The sequence below is a fragment of the Odocoileus virginianus genome, chromosome 9 (genome assembly GCF_023699985.2).
Source record: "Odocoileus virginianus isolate 20LAN1187 ecotype Illinois chromosome 9, Ovbor_1.2, whole genome shotgun sequence".
In the NCBI taxonomy this organism is placed as follows: domain Eukaryota; kingdom Metazoa; phylum Chordata; class Mammalia; order Artiodactyla; family Cervidae; genus Odocoileus; species Odocoileus virginianus.
In genome coordinates, this window is record NC_069682.1 from 21959810 (window position 1) to 21982181 (window position 22372).

The window sequence follows — 22372 nt, forward strand, 5'->3', positions numbered from 1 at the left end:
CCTGGCGGTCCAATGGTAAAGAATCCGCCTTCCAGCGCAGCAGACCAGGGTTCAATGCTTGGTCGGTGAACTAAGATTGCATCTGCCACAGGGCAACTAGAGTTCCTGCAAGTCAGGGAAGAGCCTGAGCACCACAATGGAGACCAGAGCAGTGCCCTCGCCCTCCAAAAAAAACTCAGTGAAAACAGACAATACGGTGATGCTAATAGAAACATGCGGTAGGGTTAGTGGGATTAAAATAATTGAGAGCAGTAAGACACATATTAAGACTTTATTCCAACAAAGTTTTAAGTTTAAAGGAAAGACAAATGCCCTAGGCAAATAATACTTCACTGTATCTGACTCAAAAAGAATACAGAACCCAAATTGTCTCATAATCAGTTAAGGAAATTGAATGGGGACTTCAAGATATGTCAATATATGCATCAATCAATGCCTCTAGGCCCAGGTGGCTTTCCTGGCAGTTTAAAATATTTAAGGAAGAAACAGTTCTAATTTTACACAGATGCTGCCAGTGATGCAGATAATATCCTGCAACTCATTTTGTGAAGCTACCATAATCCTGATACCCAAACCCAACGAGAACAGCATAAAAAAAGAAAAGTACAGCTCACCACACTGATGAACACAGATTTAAAATATCCTAAGCAAAATATAAACATGCTAAGTTCAGAAACAAATTTGAGAGACAAACAAAAGGACATTATGATCAAGTTTGGCTTATACACAGAAAGAAAGGTTGAGTTAACATTCAAATAAAAATTAAGTAATTAATTTCATCACACCAAGAGATTAAGGAAAAAAATCATATGGCCCTTCAATAGATTCACAAAACCCCACATTTTACCAAATTAAAATGCATTTGTGATTTTTTTCAAGTCATATAGCAAAAGAAATAGCCTGATAATTCCTATAGCAACTGTTGTGTGTAATGTTGATACACTGTATTCATTCCCTGTAAGATTAGATAGAAAATAAGGATGTAAAAAAAGAAAAGAAGGATGCTTGCTGTCATCCCTTTTATTTAGCATTTTACTAAGTGCTCCAACAGTGCAGTTGGCAGAGATGAATGAATAAATGAAGAAATGGTAGGAGAAAATTGCAGCAGACCAAAATTTGCCATCTCCAAAATGTGTCCCTTTGATATGAGGATTAACTGGGCTAATTATTTTTAAGAAACAGAAAACTCAGAAAGTTTTTCTTGTTACTTTCCCCTTAGCTGCTTAAGGAATTTAGATAAAGGGCCTGTTTCCATATTTCGTAAAAAATACAGACAAGGTGTGGTGGGGGAAACTTGGCAGGGCCTAGAGATGAGGGTCCTCTCTGTGTCTCATTGTCTCTGTAGGCCCAGCAAACATTTGTTTACCAAACATCTGCTTTTCCATCTTCATTTCCTTCCTCCCCCGACCCCCGTTATAAGAAATCATTTACTTTTGGTTGCACTGGGTCTTAGGCGCTGCTCTTGGGCTTTCTCTAGTTATGGCAAGCGGGACTACTCTTTGTTGCAACGCTCAGGTTTCTTACTGCAGTGGCTATCTTGCTGCAGAGCAGGCTCCAGGGCACTCAGGCTTCAGCACATCCGCACGCAGGCTTAGCAGCTGCAGCGTGCAGCCTCAGAGACGTGGGCTTCAGTGGCTCAGGGGCTTACTTGCTCCAAGGCATGCGGGATCTTCCCGATCCAGGGAACCTGTGTAACCTGCATTGGCAGGCAGATTCCTATCTACTGTGTCACCTGGGAAGTCCCCACTTCCTCCCCTTTGAAGTCCCAAACTAGAGCATCTGTGTGCCACAACAAAAGATCCTGCATGTTGCAATAAGACCGGATGCACCAAATAAATAAATAACAATGTTTCTTTATGGAAATATACCACACTGAAAGACAAGATGATAGTTATAAACTTTCTCTTGAGACTCCCTGACCTTCTTCTGTCAACCACACTCACCAAGCAAACTGCATCACTTGCCCAGGTGTGCTAGATACCAGACTGGAAGTTTCCAGTCTCTGGAAAGTTCTGTCACCATCAAGTGGCCAATTTAAAGTGAGCATGAACAGTCAAGGACCTGATCCCTTTTTGGTGACATGAAGATCAAGGACTCAGATCTTGAAAGCTAAAAAATGCCGACTGGCAATCCACGATGAGCCCCATACTGGGCACTCCCAGTATATCAAGTTGCTCTTGCCCCTGACAGCACTCAAAACTCACCTGGTACATTCCTTTGATAGTACCTATGGCATCAGCCAGCTGCTGATTGTAGCATTTTCGTAAGCTCTCTTCATTCTGCAAATGAAAAATAAATACAAAGAGTACCACAATGTATTTCCAAATATAATTATCACACCTACAAGGAGCAGGGGGTGGGTGGGGGGCTAAGTATCCACCATTCAAATCATCACGTTCTCTTGAGACTTCACTATAAAATCATCTCCCTTACACTTCCACCTAAAACAACACATTCCATTTTCACTTACACTTAACCAAAGCAATAGAGAGTGTGCATGGATAAAATAAACAGTTAATGTGAACATGTTCTCTCATCTTCATATCACAGATTTTTAGCATCTTAGTTGTTTAGTTGCTAAGTCCTTTCTGACTCTTTTGCGACCCTGTGGACTGTAGCCTGCCAGGCTCCTCTGTCCATGGGATTCTCCAGGCAAGAAGACTGGAGTGGGTTACCATTTCCTACTCCAAGGAAATCTTTCTGACCCAGGCATGCAACCCGCATCTTCCTGCATCTCCGAATTGGCAGGCAGATTCTCTACTACTGAGTCACCTGAGAAGCCCCCATATATACACCACTCTGTATGAAATAGGTAACTAATGAGAACCTACTGTATAGCACAGGGAACTCTACTTAAAGTTCTGAATTGACCTAAACGGGAAGGAAATCTGAAAAAGGGGATGTGTGTGTGTGTGTGTGTGAGTGTGTGAGTAAGTAAGTGTGTGTAAGTGTGTGAGTGTGTGTAAGTGTGTGTGTGTAAGGATGTGCGTGTAAGAGAGTGTGTGAGTGTGTAAGTGTGCCTAAGTGTGTGTAAGTGTGAGTGTGTGTGTGTAAGTGACTCATTTTGTTGCACAGCAGGAACTAACAGCACTGTTAAGAAGCTATACTCCAATAAAAATTTAATTAGAAAATAATTAAATAAAATAGTGAAGTCTATTTGGAATCCATATCCTCTTCTGGTCCTGGCCCTTTTTCGATGAATCGTGCTCATGAAAAGAAATCTAGGGCCACTAATCCACAAACTAGAGTCATTTTCTGCTTAATCAAATCATTTAATCCTATCTGTTATGCATGAAAATGAAAGACAGAAAATCTTTAAAAAATACTCTTGATTCTGTTATCAGTTTTGCTTCCAACATGGAGTGTAAACAATCAGGGAGCTTCAGAATCAGACAGAACTGGATTTCAATGTCACTGTGCAACTTACCATCTTTCTGATGTTAAGCAAGGACTTAACCTGCCTGACTTTAAGCAAGCTTAAATTTTAGGCAAGTTTCCTTATCTGTAAGGTAGGGATAACAGGATTTCCACTTGAGGATTGTTGGGGGACTTAAAGAGGAAATGCATTAAAAGTTACTCTGGAGACTTCCCTGGCGGTCCAGTGGTTAAGACTTCACCTTAAATGTAAGGGGTGCGGGTTCGATCCCTGGTCAGAGAGCTAAGATCCCATATGCCTTGGGGCCAATGCCCGCCCCCGCCCAAGAAACAGAAGCAATATTGTAACAAATTCAATAGAGACTTTAAAAAATGGTCCATATTTTTAAAAAAAAAACTTTTAAAAAATGATGGGGCCGACAACACATGGGTATTTTGTTTTATAGCAGAAAAGCAACACTAATGCCCATTTTTAATGACAGATAAACATGCTAACATGATCAAAGATTTTGGGGAATTCCTCAGAACAGCAGAGTTTTCATGTCTTTGGCTTCTACAGAGCCATTAAAGCAGAGATAAGATCATAGAAAATTACAGTTAAGGGCTGGGACTCAAGCATGAAACTGTCTGACCTAGAACCTAAACCCTGGTGGTTTCTTAACCAGTGACACTGAGCAAGTGAGTTAACCTTTCTGTGGCTTGGTTTCCTCATCTGTAAAAGGGGTACAATAATCATATGTACTTCATCAGGTTAGTTGTGAGGCTTAAATGAGTTTGTGCACAGACTACGCACAAATGTTCCTGCACATAGTAAAGTTACAGGCGCCACACAGCTTTCTGTAACTATCGTGTGCTGTGCTCAGTCACCCAGCCGTGTCCGACTCTATGTGACCCCATGGGCTGTAGCCCACCAGGCTCCTCTGTCCATGGGGATTCTCCAGGCAAGAATACTGGAGTGGGTTGCCATGTCCTTCCCCAGGGGATCCTCCCAACCCAGGGATCGAACCCAGGTCTCCCACATTGCAGGTGGATTCTTAACCCTCTGAGCTACTAGGGAAGCCCTGTAACTATCATTAGAGACAACATATGCAAATTAAATTACCCTCATAAGTTGCCAAGCTAAAAACTGTAGTGCCTACACAACTAAACACAAAATTAATCCACAAAATTAATTACTTTTAAAACAGAGGAAATGAGAGAACTTCTACCTGTTGGTAATGTTTTTCAATGGTCATGATCCTGTCATGTAGAGAATTGAAGAGTCTGCAAGATTCCTCTTTAAGACGGTCCTCGAACTTCAGTTGAATCAATTGCTTGAGGAACCCAAAATCCACCTGAAGGGATTTAGTAATCTAAAAGTGAAAAAACATAGGTCATTATAGAGCTTAAGGGCACTCTGTGTAAAGATTCCAACACCTGGCCTGGTTCTGGGCAGATAACTTGGGCACTTGGTCAGGGGCCTGTCCTGAATCTAAGATCACATCTCAGAGTCGTGTACACAGGGGAACTCCAGTCGATCGGCAGAACTAACAGAAGCAGATGGAGGAAGGGAGAGGAGGCTCCCAGCAGTTTCCTCCCATAGTGGTATCAGTCGCTCAGTCACATCTGACTCTTTGCAACCCTATGGACTGTAACCCGCCAGGCTCCTCCATCCATGGAATTCTCCAGGCAAGAATACTGGAATGGGTTGCCATTTCCTTCTCCAGGGGAATCTTCCCGACCCAGGGATCAAAGAAACCCAGGTCTCCTACATTGCAGGCAGATTCTTTACCATCTGAGCCACCAGGGAGAATGAGTCATCCCTCGGGACTTCCCTGGTGGTCCAGTGGTTAAGACTTCACACTCCCACTGCAGGGGCCACTGGTTCTACCCCTGGTCTGGGAAATAAGAACCCCCATGCCACAGGATGCAGTAAAAAAAAAAAAAAAAAAAAAGACAATACATTGGGAAGTGTGTGGGAAAAGAGACAGCCTCCAAAGTGGGAGTGTAATTGGTATAATTTCTATGCAGGGCAATTTGGCAACATTCTCCAAAATGACCAATGCATGCATCCTCTGACTCAGACGTTTCACTTTTAAAAATTTACACCCCAGATTTACTGGCATGTGAGTATGTACAGAATTATTCATCGTGATAAGAGATCCGAAATGACCAAAATGTCCATCAGGAGGGGATAGCTAAATAAATGATGCCAGTTTGTGGTATGATGTACTTGTAAAATCGATGAAGAAGCTCTTTATGCACCAATGTACATAACTGATTTCCAAGTTATGTTACTAAGTGAAAAAAACAGAAGCAAAATACTATTTACAGTAGTATACCACTCTATGTCACTGTTTTATTGGTTAGGACTTTTAATAATAACTTAATATCTGATGTCCATGAAATGTTCTGTTTCTTTACAATCAAAAAAAGCACTAAGGCTTTGCTATATAGAAGAAAGAAACACAACATTGTAAATCAGCTATACTTCAATAAAATTTTATTTTTTATTTACTTGTTTTATTTTTTTTAAAACTTATTTGGCTGCACTGGGTCTTTAGTTGCGGCACTTGGGATCCAGTTCCCTGATCGGGGATCGAACTCGGACCCTCTGCATTGGGAGCTTGGAGTCCCAACCACTGGACCACCACAGAAGTATCACTTCAGTAAAATTTTTAAAAATTAAAAACAGTTTTTTTTAAAGGAAAACAGGAAATAGGATAGAATATTGAGATTCGGGGCTTCCCAGATAGCGCTAGTGGTAAAGACAGGACTGCCAATGCAGGAGACGTTAAGAAATGAGGGTTTGGTCCCTGGGTCAGGAGGTTCCCTTGGAGGAGGGCATGGCAACCCGCTCTTGTATTCTTGCCTGGAGAATCCCATAAATGGAGGAGTCTGGCAAGCTATAGAGCTGCTCACACATGGGATCGCACAGAGTGAGACATGAGCGAAGCGACTTAGCATGGACACATGCATCGAGATTGGACAAAGGTGTATAGTGGTATAGGGGAGCAAAATTTGCCATCACAAACTATTTCTCTGGCAAGAGTATTTATTTAGGCTGATTATTTTTAAGGACCCAAAGACTCAGGAAGAACCCATAAACTTTCCCTTAACTTCATAAAAGAATGAGATGGAGGAGCTGCTTCAGGAAGGGAGTTAGCATCATAGATAACTGTATTATAACATGAACTAGGTATGCAGACAGAGGATGAGATGGTTGGATGGCATCGCTGATTCAGTGGACATGAACTTGGGCAAGCTCTGGGAGACAGTGAAGGACAGGGAAGCCTAGCGTGCTGCAGTCCATGGGGTCAAGAACAGTTGGACACAACTTGGCAACTGACAAACAACAGGTGTATAGACAGATAGGAACCCAGCAAAGTGTGCTAAAGTTTTTCCCTGTGTCCCACCATCTCTGCAGGCCCAGCAGATAATAGTTTACAGACATTTGCTTTTCCATCTTCATGTGAATTGCATTCCTCTCCATTACCCTCAACATCCTCTTCTGTCTTTACCTGAAGGTGAGACCTTTGGCTATTTAGACAATTTACTCAGTTTTCCTGGGTCTCTCCCATGTATGTGGTATTTAAGTTTTTGTTGGATTTTCTATTAATCTGTCTCATGTCAATTCAATTTTTAGCTTAGCCAGAAGAATTTAGAGGGATAGAGGAAAATTTCTTCATCCCTGACAATGGGATGTCATTATGTTATTCATTATATTATTATATTATTCATTATATTATTCTTGACATTTTTCTATATGCCAAAAATATTTTATAAATTTTTTAAAGTATCCTAAACATAAAATGTTCACAGATGGCAAAAGAATTACAGAGAGAGTAAGAAAACATTTCACTAAACAAGTTAACATAGGGGCTTCCGTGGTGGCCCAGTGGTTAGGACTCTATAGCTTCCACTGTCAGAGCCCAGGCTTAATATCTCTCTGGTCGGGGAACTAATATCCTGCAAGCCATGCAGTGCAGGAAGAAAAAAAAAAGTTAACATACATGAAATAAATAGGATGCAAATAGAAGTAATGTGTGTGTGCTAAGTTGCTTCAGCTGTGTCCGACTCTTGGCACCTCTATGGACTGTAGCCCGCCAGGCTCCTTTGTCCATGGGATTCTCCAGGTAAAAGTACTGGAGTGGGTTACCATTTCCTCCTCCAGGGGATCTTCTCGACCCAGGGATCAATCACACATCTCTTATGTCTCCTGCGTAGGCAGGCAGGTTCTTTACCACTACGGCCACCTGGGAAGCCCAAAGAGAAGCAGTGTGTATGCTGTAGGCTCAGTCATTCAGTTCTCTCCGGCTCTTTGAGAGCCGACGGACTGTAGCCTGCTAGGCTCCTCTGTCCATGGGATTCTCCAGACAGGAACACTGGAGTGGGTAGCCATGCCCTGAAGTACTTGTTTATACTAATAATTAAAAAACAACAACACACAACTGTTATCCAGTTCAGATTATAGAAGATGCTAATATTTTTAAAATGTTAATCATTTCACTTTTGTCAAGGAAAGAAACATGAAGGCAAATAATACAAATTATCTCAAGAGTTTCTAAATAAATCCAGATTTACCTGCACTAGATTTTGTGTAGCTAAGCTCAACTCTTTTAATGGCAGAATCTCACTGGAATCTGTTTGAGTGGCATGGTCTGTGCTGAAAAAGCCAACCTTCAAATCATCTGAAATAGTAAATCTGAAAAACAAAAGAGGGGGGAGATTAAGTGTACTTCATATTAAAGATATTACCTTAAAGATATATTTAGTGACATATATTTACACATATTTTGTGTAAATCATATTTTAAAAATTCAAAGGATTGGTGAAATGAGAAAACCACTTAATTATCTGCTCATGATTTTGGGTTTTCCCTAGGTCTCTGTTGGATTATCAGATTATCTGAACAATTTCACATTGCTACACTGATCTTGCTTCCATTTTCGGAGACATGGCCAATTTATGAGCCTCCTTTTAAAATCTCACCCACTGTTTTATGTATGCTGCTGCTTGAGGTCATTGTAAATCATGCGTGGGCATAGCAAGCAAAATTCCTTTTAAGTAGAGGTTCTGAAAATGTGGTCTGAGAACTCCTGGAGGTTCCAGAACACTCAGGGAATCCACAGGTCAAAATTGTTTTCAAAATATTATTAAGATTGGATTTGTCTTTTCTCCTATCATTCTCTCACAAGTATTTAGTGGAGTTCCAGAGGCTACAGGTAATGTGCCTGGATGACAGATGAATGCAGAAGCAGAGAGGAGAACTCAGCTATTTTCCATTAAGCCAGGCATTGAAAAGATTTGCAAAAATGTAAATGATACTATTCTCATTAAAGATTCTGTCTTGAAAAGAGTTCAATTTTCTTTAAAATATATTACTTATATTAATACAGAATTGGTTTATCATTATTTTAAATGTTTCTCCTTTAAAATTTCTAATATAGTAACTATGAATAAATAAAACATAAAGATCAATAATTTTTAAGACTGTAAAGAGATCCTGACACCAAAAAAAAAAAAATTGAGAACTACTTCTTTAAGATAATCACACCACTCTACTGTATTTGGTTTTAAACTCAGTTCCCACCGCACCCCACCCCCACCCCCCACCGCCCCCGCCAAAATCAAAGTGGAAAGAAGTATTTTGTAAAATCCTCCTACAGACTTTTAATGACGGACATCTCAAATCATAACAAGAAGGCCAAGTTTCTGGATGTCCTTTCTCTGTCAATTTGACCAAACTTACCACAAGCATTGGTTTCTAAAACGTCAGCTAAAAAAAGAGAGCCACGAACTCCTAAGGAGCATTCCCAGGCTTTTCAGTGCAGCCTCCGAAGAGAGAGTATCCATGTATCTACCCTCCCTTGTCTGCTGACCAGGTGGAGCAGACCGTGATGGGGGGTACCCCACGGCAAGCTCCCTCTTTTTACTGCTGGCAGAGCCTCAGACTTATCTCCTGCAGAACTCAGGGAAGGGTGGGAGAATTCCCAGTATCAAGGGTAACACTTCTGTGGTCTCAGACCACTGCAGCGATCCCAATCTTCTGGGCAGGTATTTTAAGAGCGGGAGTGGGACTGGGTTCTGAGGAGTGTGACAGGAGAAAAGACCTGTCAGGGGCAGGTAAAGCTTTTTACACAGGAGCACCAGGGAAGAGGTCCCCTCTGTGACTCTGCACACTGCCACGTGTAGAAATGAGGCCAGGAACTGGCAGAGTTGTCTGGTGACCACAAGGGGGTCAGCCAGAGGGCAAAGCCAGTGCACAGATGATGCGCTTTTAAAAAGATGGAAGCAGGCACTTCCCTGGCGGTCCACTGGCTAAAACCCTGGGCTTCCGATGCAAGGGGAGTAGCCTCCGTCTTTGGTTGGGGAACTAAGATCCTGCATGCCTAGTGGTGGGAGCAAAACCAAAACAAAGCCACATGGTTGGGAGACTGAATAAATTGAACAAACATGTAAATGTACTGAAGATGACAGAAGTCAAGTTCTCCAGTCCCAGAAATGAAATTTACAAACATAAAAAAAAGAAGTAGAATAGGATATACCCTGAGACAATGTAATGGAACTGGAAGTTCTGGTATGAAGGCATGGTTTTATAATTATGTACATAGATAAATAGTGATAGGTACAAATATGTGTGTATACTTATGGACATGTGTTTCTAGTTCTGTCCAGTGTGAGACCCTAGAAGGGATGACACCCCAGTAGCAATGAACACACCAAAAACACAGACGTTGATTTTTTAAATACCATTCTGCATTAAAAGGAACCAGGGCTTCTTGGGAAAATGGCTGGTTTCAAAGCTGGGAGAACAAAAACATAAAATGAGCCTGGAACATCTTGTGATTCCAAAAAGTGGGGAAAGAGTGAAAAAAAAAATGATAGAGACAGAAACTAGACTGAAGAGATTCCCACTGGCCATATCTGGGACAATTTGAGCATCAAAATAAATGATGAAAGTATCAGATTACAGCCTATCGAATAAAACAGGAATCTAGCAGTCCAAATGAGAATGAGACGCTCTAGTAAACATAGAAAGGAATGGTGAAAATAGAGAATCACCACTGGGCAGCCACTACAGAGGTGGTGGATTAGTGTGGGAGTTATCAATGGCAGCTAGGGTTAAGCTGAGCTAAAAGGCTACAGCTCGTCAGTGGAAGTTTGATTAGGAAAAGGAAATTTTGTTGAAAAATTGAACAAGACTACTATATAATCCAGCAGTCTCACATCTGAGTATATATCCAAAGGAAACAAAATCACTATCCCAAGGAGCTACCTGCACTCTCATGTTCACTGTGACGTTATTCACAATAGCCAGGTGCCCACTGACAGATGAATGAATAAGGAAAATGTAGTGGACTTCCCTGGTGGTCCAGTGGTTAAGACTCCATGCTCCCAATGCAGGGGGACAGGGTTCAATTGCTGGTCAGGGAACTAGATCCCACATGCCACAACTGAAAGATCTCATATGCCTCAACTATAGATCCCTCAGGCCTCAATGAAGATCAAAGATCCCACGAACCTCAGCTAAGTCCTGGTGCAACCAAATAGACAGATAAATAAAAAATTAACCTTAGAAAGATAGAAAATGTTGTGTGTACATATGTGTGTATAATGAAAAGTCATGAAAGAAGAAAATGAATTCCTGTTATTTGCAATAACACAGATGAACCTTGAGGACATTACATTAAGTGAAATAAGGCAGACTGAGAAAGATAACTGTTTGATTGCACTTATATGTGGAATCTAAAAAAGTCAAACTCATAGAAACAGAGAGTACAGAGACAGTTGCCACAGGCTGAGGGTAAAGGAAATGGGGGGATATTAGTCAAAGGGTAAAAACTTTCAGTTATAAGATGAATAAGTACTGGGGTATAATGTACAGCACGACAGTTGCAGTTAATAATACTATATTGTACACTTGAAAGTTGCTAAGAGAGACAATTTGAAATATTTTCATACACACAAAAGTAACTATTGGAGATGATGAATGTGTCAACTAAGCTTATTGTGATAATGATTTACAATATAAAAATGTGCCAAATCATCCCATTGTACACCTCAAACTTACAGTGTTCTGCATCAGTTATATATCTCAATAAAGCTGGAGGCAGGGGAGGAAAAGGAAATTTTGTAATACTTAGGCCCTACAGGTGGTGCTAATGGTAAAGAACCTGCCTGCCAAGGTTGGAGATGTAAGACATGGGTTCGATATCTGGGTCTGGAAGATACCCTGGAAGATGGCACGACATTCCACTCCAGTATTCTTGCCTGGAGAATCCCATGGACAGAGGAGTGTGGCAGGCTACAGCCCACAGGGTCGCTAAGAGTCGGACACAACTGAAGCAACTTACTAGACACGCACACACTCCCTACACACAAAATAGTAATTTATTACAAAGGGAAGAAGGGTGAATTTATGGCAGACCTGGGAGACACCAACCCAGCAAAGTCAAGGTTAAAGCACCAATGAGGAAACAGACTGAATGACACGTACTGGCTAAACTGATGCCCTGAGAATACACAGCTTCATTTCCATGGCATTCCTGCCAAGAGCTCATGACCTGAGTCTGGTTATAAGGAAACAGAAGATGGACCCAGGTAGCGCTGGTCATGCTACAGAAGGTCTGTACTTTTTAAAAAAGTGTCAGGGACATGAACAGTGGGGAGAGGCCGAGGAACTCTTCCTGCTGGGCGCGTCTGAGGTGACAGGATAGCTAAAGACAACACACACTGCTAGATAGGATCCTGGACCAGAAAGGAAAAAAAAGTCATTACTGGTGCTTTTGGCCCAGCTTGAAAGGAGGCTGCGATAGGGTTGTGCCGTGTGGATCTGCTGATTCGAGAGTGTGTGCTGATCATACAGGAAAAAGTATCATTTTAGGAAAAACACCCTTGAATGCTTAGGAAATTCACACTTAATGGGAAACATGTCTGTAACATGCTCTCAGAAGGTTCTAAAAAGACTGATGATAATGAATGTCTGGGTGAGTGTGACTGTGTGTGTTATGTGTGTACAGAGGCAGGGGGTGAGGAGGAAGAAGAGAGAGAAAACAAACATGGGAAAATGTTGAGAACTAAAGAATCTAGGTGAAGAGTTCTTAGTTCTGTTCTGACAACTTTTCTGTATATTTGAAATTATTTCAAAGTAAACAATTTTTTAAAAGTCAGATGCAACCTTCAAGCAAGCTCAGATGCTGCCAATTTCACTCAGTAAGAACTGTCAGTATTTTAGGCTAAATCTCTAGAAACTCTTATCAATGGAGAAGGCATTAGCTTAAATCTGCATTACAACCATCCCCCTGTTTACTGTGCTTTTTCTGGAACTTCCCATAACTGTTTCCCAACATCTGTTTTTGTCTTTAGGTAGAGATTCTATTTAAGGTAGTGGTTTGAACCATTTCAAGGAGTTACTCCGATTTCCTGGGTGTCTCCCTTGTATACAGGAGGAACAGATGTTATTAAACTTCTGTTATTTTTTTTTTCGGGTTAATCTGTCTTTTATTATGGGGGGAGGGGGGCTCAGCCAAAAATGAAGAAATGATAGGAGAGATATTCTTCTTCTCCTCCACTCAGCACACGGGACCATCTCTCCCACAGCCACAGGTCCGAGAATCTTGGTAAAAATGCAAGAGGTGCCTCTCACTATTACACCTAATAACCCACCCCTGAAATCATTGCTTCTTTTCCCAGAAACTTTATGACCTGCTGGCTTGGAGGTCTTAGTTCCCAAAGGGAGATTGCTTCTACTGGGAAGCACAACAGTGGTTCTACTGAATTAGACGAGAGTGAATTGAACGGTACCTGGCCACTGTGTGATCCCTACACCACTAAACCAAAGGCAGAGAAAGGGGCACACTACTGGTTGAAGTGATTAATTCTGATCCTCAAGAAAGCAGGTTGTTGGTACACAGAGGAGTCAAGGACTACGTCTGGAACTCAGGAGATTCTCTGGAGTGACTCTCAGCATTTCCACATTCAATAGCAAAGATTAATGAAAAAATACAGCCAATTCCCCTGAAAAGGCAGGACTCTTGAGGGCTCAGAACCTTCAGGAATGACTATTTGGATTTCCCAGCTATATAGAGAACCTTGGCCTGCCTTTATCTTTCACCAAGTTCACCATGGCCACTCAACAAGTCATGCCCATGGACCAGCTCTGGTTGGCACGCTTTGGCAAGTGTCTCTACCACCAGCCACATCCTCTCCCAAGAGGTCTTAATCTCAGCATTTGGTGGAAGTGGGGGACCTTTTAAATTCTTAGTTTTGTCCACATTTACTCTTCTTCTGCCCTTGGGGTCACAGCTACATTTGCTATTGCAATGCTGCTTAGAGCTTTTTTTAAATTGAGCTAAAACTCCTTGTTAATATTTAATAAGAAACAAGAAATAGGACTTCCCTGGTGGCACAGTGGATATCTGTCTGCCAATGCAGGGGACATGGGTTCGATCTCTGGTCCGAGAAGATTCCACATGCGGCAGAGCAACTAAGCTCATCTGCCGTGACTACTGAGCCTGTGCTTCAGAGTCCGGGGCCCGCAGCTACTGGGCCTGCAGGCCTAGACCCCCGCGCTCCGCAACAAGGGAAGCCACTGCAGCGAAAAGCCGATGCGTCTCAACAAAGAATAGCCCCCGCCTACCGCGACTAGAGAAAGCAGCAGAAAGCACCGAAGACCCAGCACAGCCAAAAACAAATAAATAACGTTAAAGAAACAAGAAATACTTGTTCCTTGCTCAAATACTGGTGAGGTTTCTATCTCCTGTTTGAACCGGGAGTGCTGCATCAATACGATAAATACAAACACCACCTAAACTTAAAACTGTTTCTTTCTGCAATGCCTCCCACTTAACAGACCTCCATGATTTATCTTTCCAGCTGAGAAATGCAATTCCTCCCCCTCCCTAGCACCAAGCAGCTCCTATTTGTTATTCAGCTTCATTTTTCAATAAGCTTGACCATGTATGTTCTTTCCTTCCTTCCCATTTTAAGCTAAAGATCTAGGGTGGGTGGTAAGTTATGAATGTGAGCAGGTTTTATGATAAATATACAATGTTACATGTCAGTTATATCTCAAAGCTAGAAAAAGAATAGAAGTGCAAAAAAATCACCCCCAATTCATGTATCTTTAGGATATGATTTAGAAAGAATAATGTTTTCAGTTATTCCCTCTGGTGCCATAATATTACAGTAATACAGTATGATATTTTTAAAACCAGTTTGAAGAATTTTATAGATACCTCCTCCAGGTGGTAAAAATAAAATTAGTGCCTATTTATTGTGTTAAACAGAAAACCACAGGCTCAAAGTGGCATTACTTATTCTAAAGCGCATGATACCAAATTCAGACTTAATACCTGACTTAATTTCGGTTTCAACCTTCCCCAGAAATGTTAGCCTTAATTAACCAGTCTGGAATTTTCTGGTCAGCACCAAGAAGATAATCTGTCCTGTGGCCCTTCTCCACTCTGCCCCCAGAGGAAGAAGGGGTAATCTGCATGATAAAACCCCTGCCTTGCCCTTTCCCCTGCAAAGATAAGTCCTGGCCTAAAAACAATGCTTTTTTTCCTTCTTGCTTTTTTTCCTTTATGGTAACATCTCCCTTGTCCCACCCTTTTCCCTATAAAAACCTCCTTTTTTGTACAGCTCCCTTTGAGCTCCCTTATAATTGCTGGATGGGATGCTGTCCAATTCATGAATCACCTAACAAAGCCAATCAGATCTTCAAATCTACTCAGTTGAATTTTGTTTTTTAACAACTGAATGCTTAACTTGTTCACTGTGCTTAGTCAAGGCATCTGTCTTAATACACACAATCTCTGGGATGACCCAGAGGGATGGGATAGGGAGGGAGGTGGGAGGGGGGTTCAGGATGGGGAACACATGTAAATCCATGGCTGATTCATGTCAGTGTATGGCAAAAACCACTACAATATTGTGAAGTAATTAGCCTCCAACTAATAAAAATAAATGAATATATATATCCTGGGATAAAACATAATGTAAAAGAGTATGAAATAGAATATATATATATATATACGTATAACTGAGTCACTTTGCTGTACAGTGGAAATTAACACAACTTTGTAAATCAACCATACTTCAATAAAATATTTTTTAATGGGAAAAAAAAATACACACAATCCTTTCTCAGGTTAGCTACCTTTCTTTGTTTTGAGGAGATGGAAGCTGAGGCTCAAAGATTGTAAGTAATTAATCTAAAAATCACAAGCCTGTATATTCCCTGGCAGTTCAGGGGTTAGGACTCTAATTCTCACGGCCAAAGGCATTGGTTCGATCCCTGGTTGGGCAACTAAGATACCACAAGCTACACAGTACAGCCAAAAAGAAAAAATAAGCCTGAAGTGAGAGTCTTCTCTTCCATCCCTTGTGAGAACAGGTCTATGTTCAACTAACCCTAACTGGTCCTAACCTTCTGAATGACTGATTCAGAAAGTTCTGACTCATTCAGAGTCCAAGTGAAACATGAAAGTTCATTCTTCAGCTTCCCCTTAAATTCCAAATGTCTCTAATTTTAGATGACAACCCCTTTGCCTAAAATGGAAACCCACATCACAACAAACTAGCTAAGTGGTTCCTACACAGTCCTTATTTATAGCCTCAGCAATTTGATTTCTGAATAATAGCTTGGCTATTATGCATAAAATACAGTCTCGGAAAAATAGCAATTACAGGTTCTTTTTTTAAATAAATGAGATACAAAATTAACATGTTAACCTATTACAGAAAACAGATCCATGAATATTTATTAACAGAAAGCAGTGACACTTCTCATTAAATCCTAGAATAATCTATCTTAACAAATGCTCATTAATGAATTAGTCAAAGAAAGTAGCATTAAGTGCACTAAATTTTCACAATGCTGTATTGCTCAGTTTAAATTTTTTATTTATTTTCAGCCATACTATTAGGTATGTAGGATCTTAGTTCCTTGATCAGGGATCGAACCTGCACCCACTGCACTGGAAGCTCAGTCTTAACCACAGGACCACTAGGGACATCCCTGCTCAATTTCAAATAATTAAAAAACAAAAAACAAAAACAAAGCACTCTCGCTTCCACTTTTTTCCTCTTGAAAGAATATACAAGTTTGAGGTGTCCCAAAGTTCACACACTTCTCTTGTCATTTCCTGGGTGATCTCACCAAGTCTCCCATTTCTAGGTGCATCTGTGTGCCAATTACTCCCACACTGGTATATCCAACCTGGCAGGGCCTCTCTTCTGAACTTTAGGCTTGAAGGTTAGCAGAATATAGCACCCCTAAATATGATGCTTTAGCATAAGGATTGTTTTGAGTCAATTGTTTTGAGAAACTGCAGACACAGGAGAAACCCTGGAAGCAGAGTAGAAGTTACCTGTTTGTAAAAGAAATTTTCATTTATAAAGGAAATATAAAGGAAATTGCCACTATAAATGTCTTCCTCTCCTACCAGGAAGATGATTCTAATTCACAAGAGAATCTTACTAATGGAGAAGGCACCCATTCAAACTTGTATAACAAACCTTACCCTTGTTTACTGCTCTTCTTGGTAACCTCCCATAACTGGCTTCCCTCTACTCAGCATCTTTTGTCTTTATCTGAAGATGGTATTCAAGGTGGTGGTTTGGGCCATCTTAGAGTTTTAGTCATTTTTCCTAGATAACTCCTATGGACACATGAGATATGCATGTTAATAAACTTTTTAGGTGTCTTAGCCAAGAATTGAGAAGAATACAGGGTAAATTATGGTTCTTGCCCTAAAGACTCATACAACCAAAGAGCCTAGATGGATGTCTAAGAGTTACTTCCAAGATATTATGTCCAAAAGTAAGCTTCTGAGGGACTTCCCTTGTGGTCCAATGGTTAAGATTCTGAGTTCCCAATGCAGGGGGCACAGGTTCAAGCCCTGGTCAGGGAACTAGATCTTGCATGCCACAACTAAGTCCTGGTGCAGCCAAATTAGAAAAAAGAAAAAAGAAAAAAAAAGTAGGCTTATGATATTCCCCACAAAGCTATTCGTCTCAATCTTCTTCATCCCAGCTCACGGCACTTCCATCCTTTCAGTTAGTCAGTTCAAAAAATCAGAATCTTACGCACTCTGTGCCTATCAGTTCTACTTTCAACATAAATCTAGAATCTGACTAGTCTCACAACCTCCAACCAAAGCTACCATCACAGTCATTTTTCACGAGGCTTATTGTTGTAGTCCCCTAACTGGTTTCCGTTTCTGCCCCTGTCCTCATTCAGTTGTGTCTGACTCGGCCACCCCATGGACTGCAGCACACCCATCCAGGAGTTTGCTCAAACTCATGTCCATCGAGTCGGTGATGCCATCCAACCATCTCATCCTCTGCGTCCCCTTCTCCTCCTTCTTTCAGTCTTTCCCAGCATCAGAGTCTTTTCCAATGAGTGAGTTCTTCGCATCAGGTGGCCAAAGTATTGGAGTTTCAGCTTCAGCATCAGTCCTTCCAATGAATATTCAGGACTGATTTCCTTTAGGATGGACTTGTTGGAAATCCTTGCAGTCCAAGGGACTCTCAAGAGTCTTCTCCAACACCACAGTTCAAAAGCATCAATTCTTTGATGCTCAGCTTTCTTTATAATACAACTCTCACATCCATACATGACTACTGGAAAAACCATAGCTTTGACTAGATGGACCTTTGTTGGCAAAGTCATGTCTCTGCTTTTTAATATGCAGTCCAGGTTGGTCATAACTTTCCTTCCAAGGAGTAAGCATCTTTTAGTTTCATGGCTGCAGTCACCATCTGCAGTGATTTTGGAGCCCAAGAAAATAAAGTCTCTCACTGTTTCCACTGTTTCCCCTCATTAGAGTCTAATATCAAAACAATAGCCAGAATAATTTGGTTGACAGATAAACCAGATAATGTGATTCTTCTGCTCCATTCCCCTCATGTCTTCCCATCTCTGCAGTGTGCTTTATAATTTTATAGATATAGATTTGTGCATGCTCAGTTGCTCAGTCATGTCTGACTCTTTGACTGCAGCCTGCCAGGCTCCTCTGTCCATGGAATTTTCCAGGCAAGAATACTGGAGTGGGCTGGCATTTCTTACTCCAGGGAATCTTCCTGACTCAGTGGATTCTTTACCAACTGCCCTTCCTGGGAAGCCCTATAGGTATATATATACAATATATATATATATTGGTCTTCATACACACTTCTTGCCTCACAGCAGTCCAAACCCTTGGAATTTCCTAAACGACAAGCACAATGAGAGAATCTTTTATTGTAATATTTGGTCTGCTGTCCTGAAATAGGGGGAAAAGGTTAACTGGGTGTCTTTGGCTATTCATGAGAAGCCCCTTTCAACCACACCTGATTTTATGTTAATGAAGTGACTTTTGAAAGGCCCCTAAGGATGGAGGTGGTTGCCAGGGGAACCAACCAGAAGGAGAGGATTAGAACTTCCAATCCCACCTCCTCCAACCTGCTTCCACAGAGGGCTGGAGGTTGAATCAATCACAAAAAGTCAATGATTCAGTCAATTTTGCCTGTGTAATGAAGAGTTTATAAAAAAAAAAAAAAATCCCTGAATTATAGGGTTTAGAGAACTTCCAGGTTGGTAAACAAGAATGAATTCATGGGGTGCACTCCAAATTTCATAGGGATAGAGTCCCCCATGCCCCAGACCCTTCTAGACCTCACCCTACGTATCTCTTCCTCTGGCTGTTCATTCATGTCCTTTAATAGTCTTTGTAATAAGCCAGTAGCCAAGTAAGTAAACTGGTTTCTGGAGTTCTATGAGCCACTCTAGCAAATTAACTGAACTCAAGGAACCTCTGAGTTAGCCCTGGTTGTCAAAAGCACAGGTGACAACCTGGACTTGCAATTAGCCTCTGAAAAGGGAGGACAGGGACAGTCTTATGGGACTGAGCCCTTAACCTGTGGAATCTGACACTATCTCCAGTTAAACTGCAAGACACAAGAACAAACTAGTGGTTACCAGTGGGGAGAGGAAAAGAGGGAGGGGCAAGATAGGGGTAAGGGATTAAGCAGTATAATAAAAACTATCCAGTCCCATCACTTCATGGCAAATAGATACGGAAACAATGGAAACAGTGAGAGATTTTCTTTTTTGGGGCTCCAAAATCACTGCAGATGGTGACTGCAGCCATGAAACTAAGAGATGCTTGCTCCTTGGAAGAAAAGTTATGACCAACCTAGATAGCATATTAAAAAAGCAAAGACATTACTTTACCAACAAAGATCCCTCTAGCCAAAGCTATCATTTTTCCAGTGGTCATGTATGGCTGTGAGAGCTGGACTACAAAGAAAGTTGAGCATCGAAGAATTGATGCTTTTGAACTGTGGTGTTGGAGAAGACTCTTGAGAGTCCCTTGGACTGCAAGGAGATCCAACCAGTCAACCCTGAAGGAAATCAGTCCTGAATATTCATTGGAAGGACTGATGCTGAAGCTGAAACTCCAATACTTTGGCCACCTGATGCAAAGAACCGACTCACTGGAAAAGACCCTGATGCTGGGAAAGACTGAAAGAGGGAGGAGAAGGGGATGACAGAGGATGAGATGGTTGGATGGCATCACTGATTTGATAGACATGAATTTGAGCAAGCTGTGGGAGTTGGTGATGGACGGGGAAGCCTGGTGTGCTGCAATCCATGGGGTCACAAAGAATTGGACATGACTGAGCAATTGGCCTGAACTGATGTAAGCTACAAGAATATACTGTACAACATGGGGAATATAGCCAACATTTTATAATAACTATAAATGGAGTATAACCTTTAAAAATTAGGAATAACTCTATTGTTCACCTGTGACTTATAATACATAATATTGTACAGCAACCATACTTTAAATAAAATAAATAAACAAGCAAATTACAAGACATACCCAATCACTGTCTGCTGAGAATTAGAGAATTGCTTGGGGGTGTTGGAAAAACCACATCTGACCACCTCATTCAAGGTCAGTGCTGCAGTCCTTACAATGATCTAGGTTCCTCACCATAAGCACCATCCATCCTCTTACCTCTGATCTCATTCATCACCACTGCTCTCCCCCATCACTCTTCTCCAGCCACACCAGCCTCATTGCTGGTCCTGTGACACCTATGCCCACTCTCCTTTACTTCTTGTCCTCTGCCTGGAACACTTGCTCCCTGATAGAGCAGAAAGGTTCCCCCCTCAAGTGTGCAGTTCTTCCCCCCAAAGTCATTTCCAAGAAGTCTTCCTTGACTACAGAATCTAAAATTATAGCCCTGTAAGATTTACCTGGTGGTCCAGAGGTTAAGACTCAGCACTTCCAATGCAGGAAGCTGGGTTATTTCCTTGGTAGATCCCCACACTCCACGTGGTATGACCAGAAAAATAAAATTAGAACCCCCTTCCCCACTCCACAGGTTATTTCTTCTGCTCTGTTTCCTCCTTAGCACTCGCCACCACTTAACTGACTTTATTATGGAGTCGGCTTATTTATTGCCGGTTTCCTACCTAGGATGTAAACTTCAGAAAGGACAGGCTTCTGTCGGTGGTTTGTTGACTGGTGCCTCCCCAGTGCCTGATTCTCTCCTCACCCCAAGATTGCAGCTTCTCCCACGCATACCAGATACCAGAGCACCAACAATGGCCTGGGTCCTGCCTATGAGGAGAAACTCACAGGGGCATCGGCGGCTCCTTTATTCAGACAACAAGCACTGATTGAGCCCCAGGCACCGTCAGTTTGGCCGCTTAGCACAGCCAGTGCATTTTGCTGGAGAAGCTCCCCACCACGGAACACCAAGGAATCCGGGGTAGGAAGTCATCTCTCTTAGTCAACAACTAGGGCAGTTCAACACCGTGCCCACCATCCGCGACAGCCAATATGTGCTTTCACATCACCAATCAGCCGGGTTCTGAGTGCACCCCCACCCCTGTTCACAAAGGCGCTCACTTAATACAGTTCAGCGGGGGCAGCTGGGCTGGCAGTGCCATCTCACTGAGTCAGTCCCCACCACAGGGCTCTGGGCCCTTCATCCTACCCTAGAGAGACGCCAGTTGCAGGGCTGGTGTCTCAGCCAGCCCACCTGGCACCACAAGGCTCCCTGTCTTAGGGCACCTAGAGCACTTAACCTAGTGAGAGCCATTTACGGGATTTCAAAAGGTTTTTAGAAAAAGACTTCCCTCCCAGTCCCCCACCCCAAGCATCAGATCTACATTATCCAAATAAAACTGGGACAGGGGAGGGCAAAGGATTATAAGATGAAAAAACTGTCCCAAAGGGTCAAGAGCAAGACAGTTATATTGGCAAACACTTCCACGGTACTATGTACCCTATATGTATGTTGATCTTCCAGACTGACTCATTGAATGTTCGCTATGAACTATGAAGGAGGCGCTGTGCATCACCATCTTGGCTGTTTTCCTGAAGGGATAAGGCGGCACAGAGAAGGTGACTAACTCGCCCAAGTCTTGGGCCCTTAGAGTGTCTTGAGGATTTGAACCCAGACAGCCTGGCCCCAGAGTCCGCGCTTGCTACACGCTAGTATATTTAGATACCAAAACAGCTGCCTTGGGGCTTGGAGCTAGAGAACACGGGAGCGGTGGCGCGCCGGCAGGGGCGCGGGCCCGGGCGCCACAGGTCGCGCGGGTCACCTGGGACTGAGCCGGAATTGTTCAAGAGTGCACTCGAGATTCTTGATAAGCCTCCAGCACTCCTCGGTCTCGGGCGCCGAGTCGCCATAGACCTCCATGGGAGCTGCGGAGGTGGCCGCTAGGCCGCGCGCCGTCGGCGGAGTCCCGAACCCGGCGTCCGTTGCCATGGCGACTCCCAGGCAACCGGCCTTGCGCCAGAATCCCGGGGCGCTGGCGCGGCGAGAGGCCTGGGGTCTGCAGGGCCGGGAGTCGCCCGACTGCCGCTTCCACTGCCCACCTGGCTCAGGGCTTCCTGCCCTGGACGTGTACGGGCAAGGCCGTCGCTGACGTGTGCCCAGGAGAGTTGGACTCCTGAAGATAACCCGGCGGCAGCCCACCACGCTCTGAGCCCTCCGTGCCTTC

At 42.5% G+C, this 22372-nt stretch overlaps 1 protein-coding gene across 1 annotated transcript in view; it reads right to left on the bottom strand.

Annotated features, from left to right (window-relative positions):
* Positions 1–22137, bottom strand: part of C9H10orf67 (chromosome 9 C10orf67 homolog) — a 96385-nt gene extending 74248 nt beyond the window's left edge. Inside the window, exons 1-4 of the mRNA XM_070471865.1 lie at positions 21971–22137; positions 7939–8059; positions 4584–4727; positions 2205–2279 (exon numbers count right to left, since the gene is read on the bottom strand). Coding sequence (XP_070327966.1) covers positions 2205–2279; positions 4584–4727; positions 7939–8059; positions 21971–22137 — 507 coding nt within the window. The remainder of the gene's footprint in view (positions 1–2204; positions 2280–4583; positions 4728–7938; positions 8060–21970) is intronic.
* Positions 22138–22372: the final 235 nt, after the last annotated feature.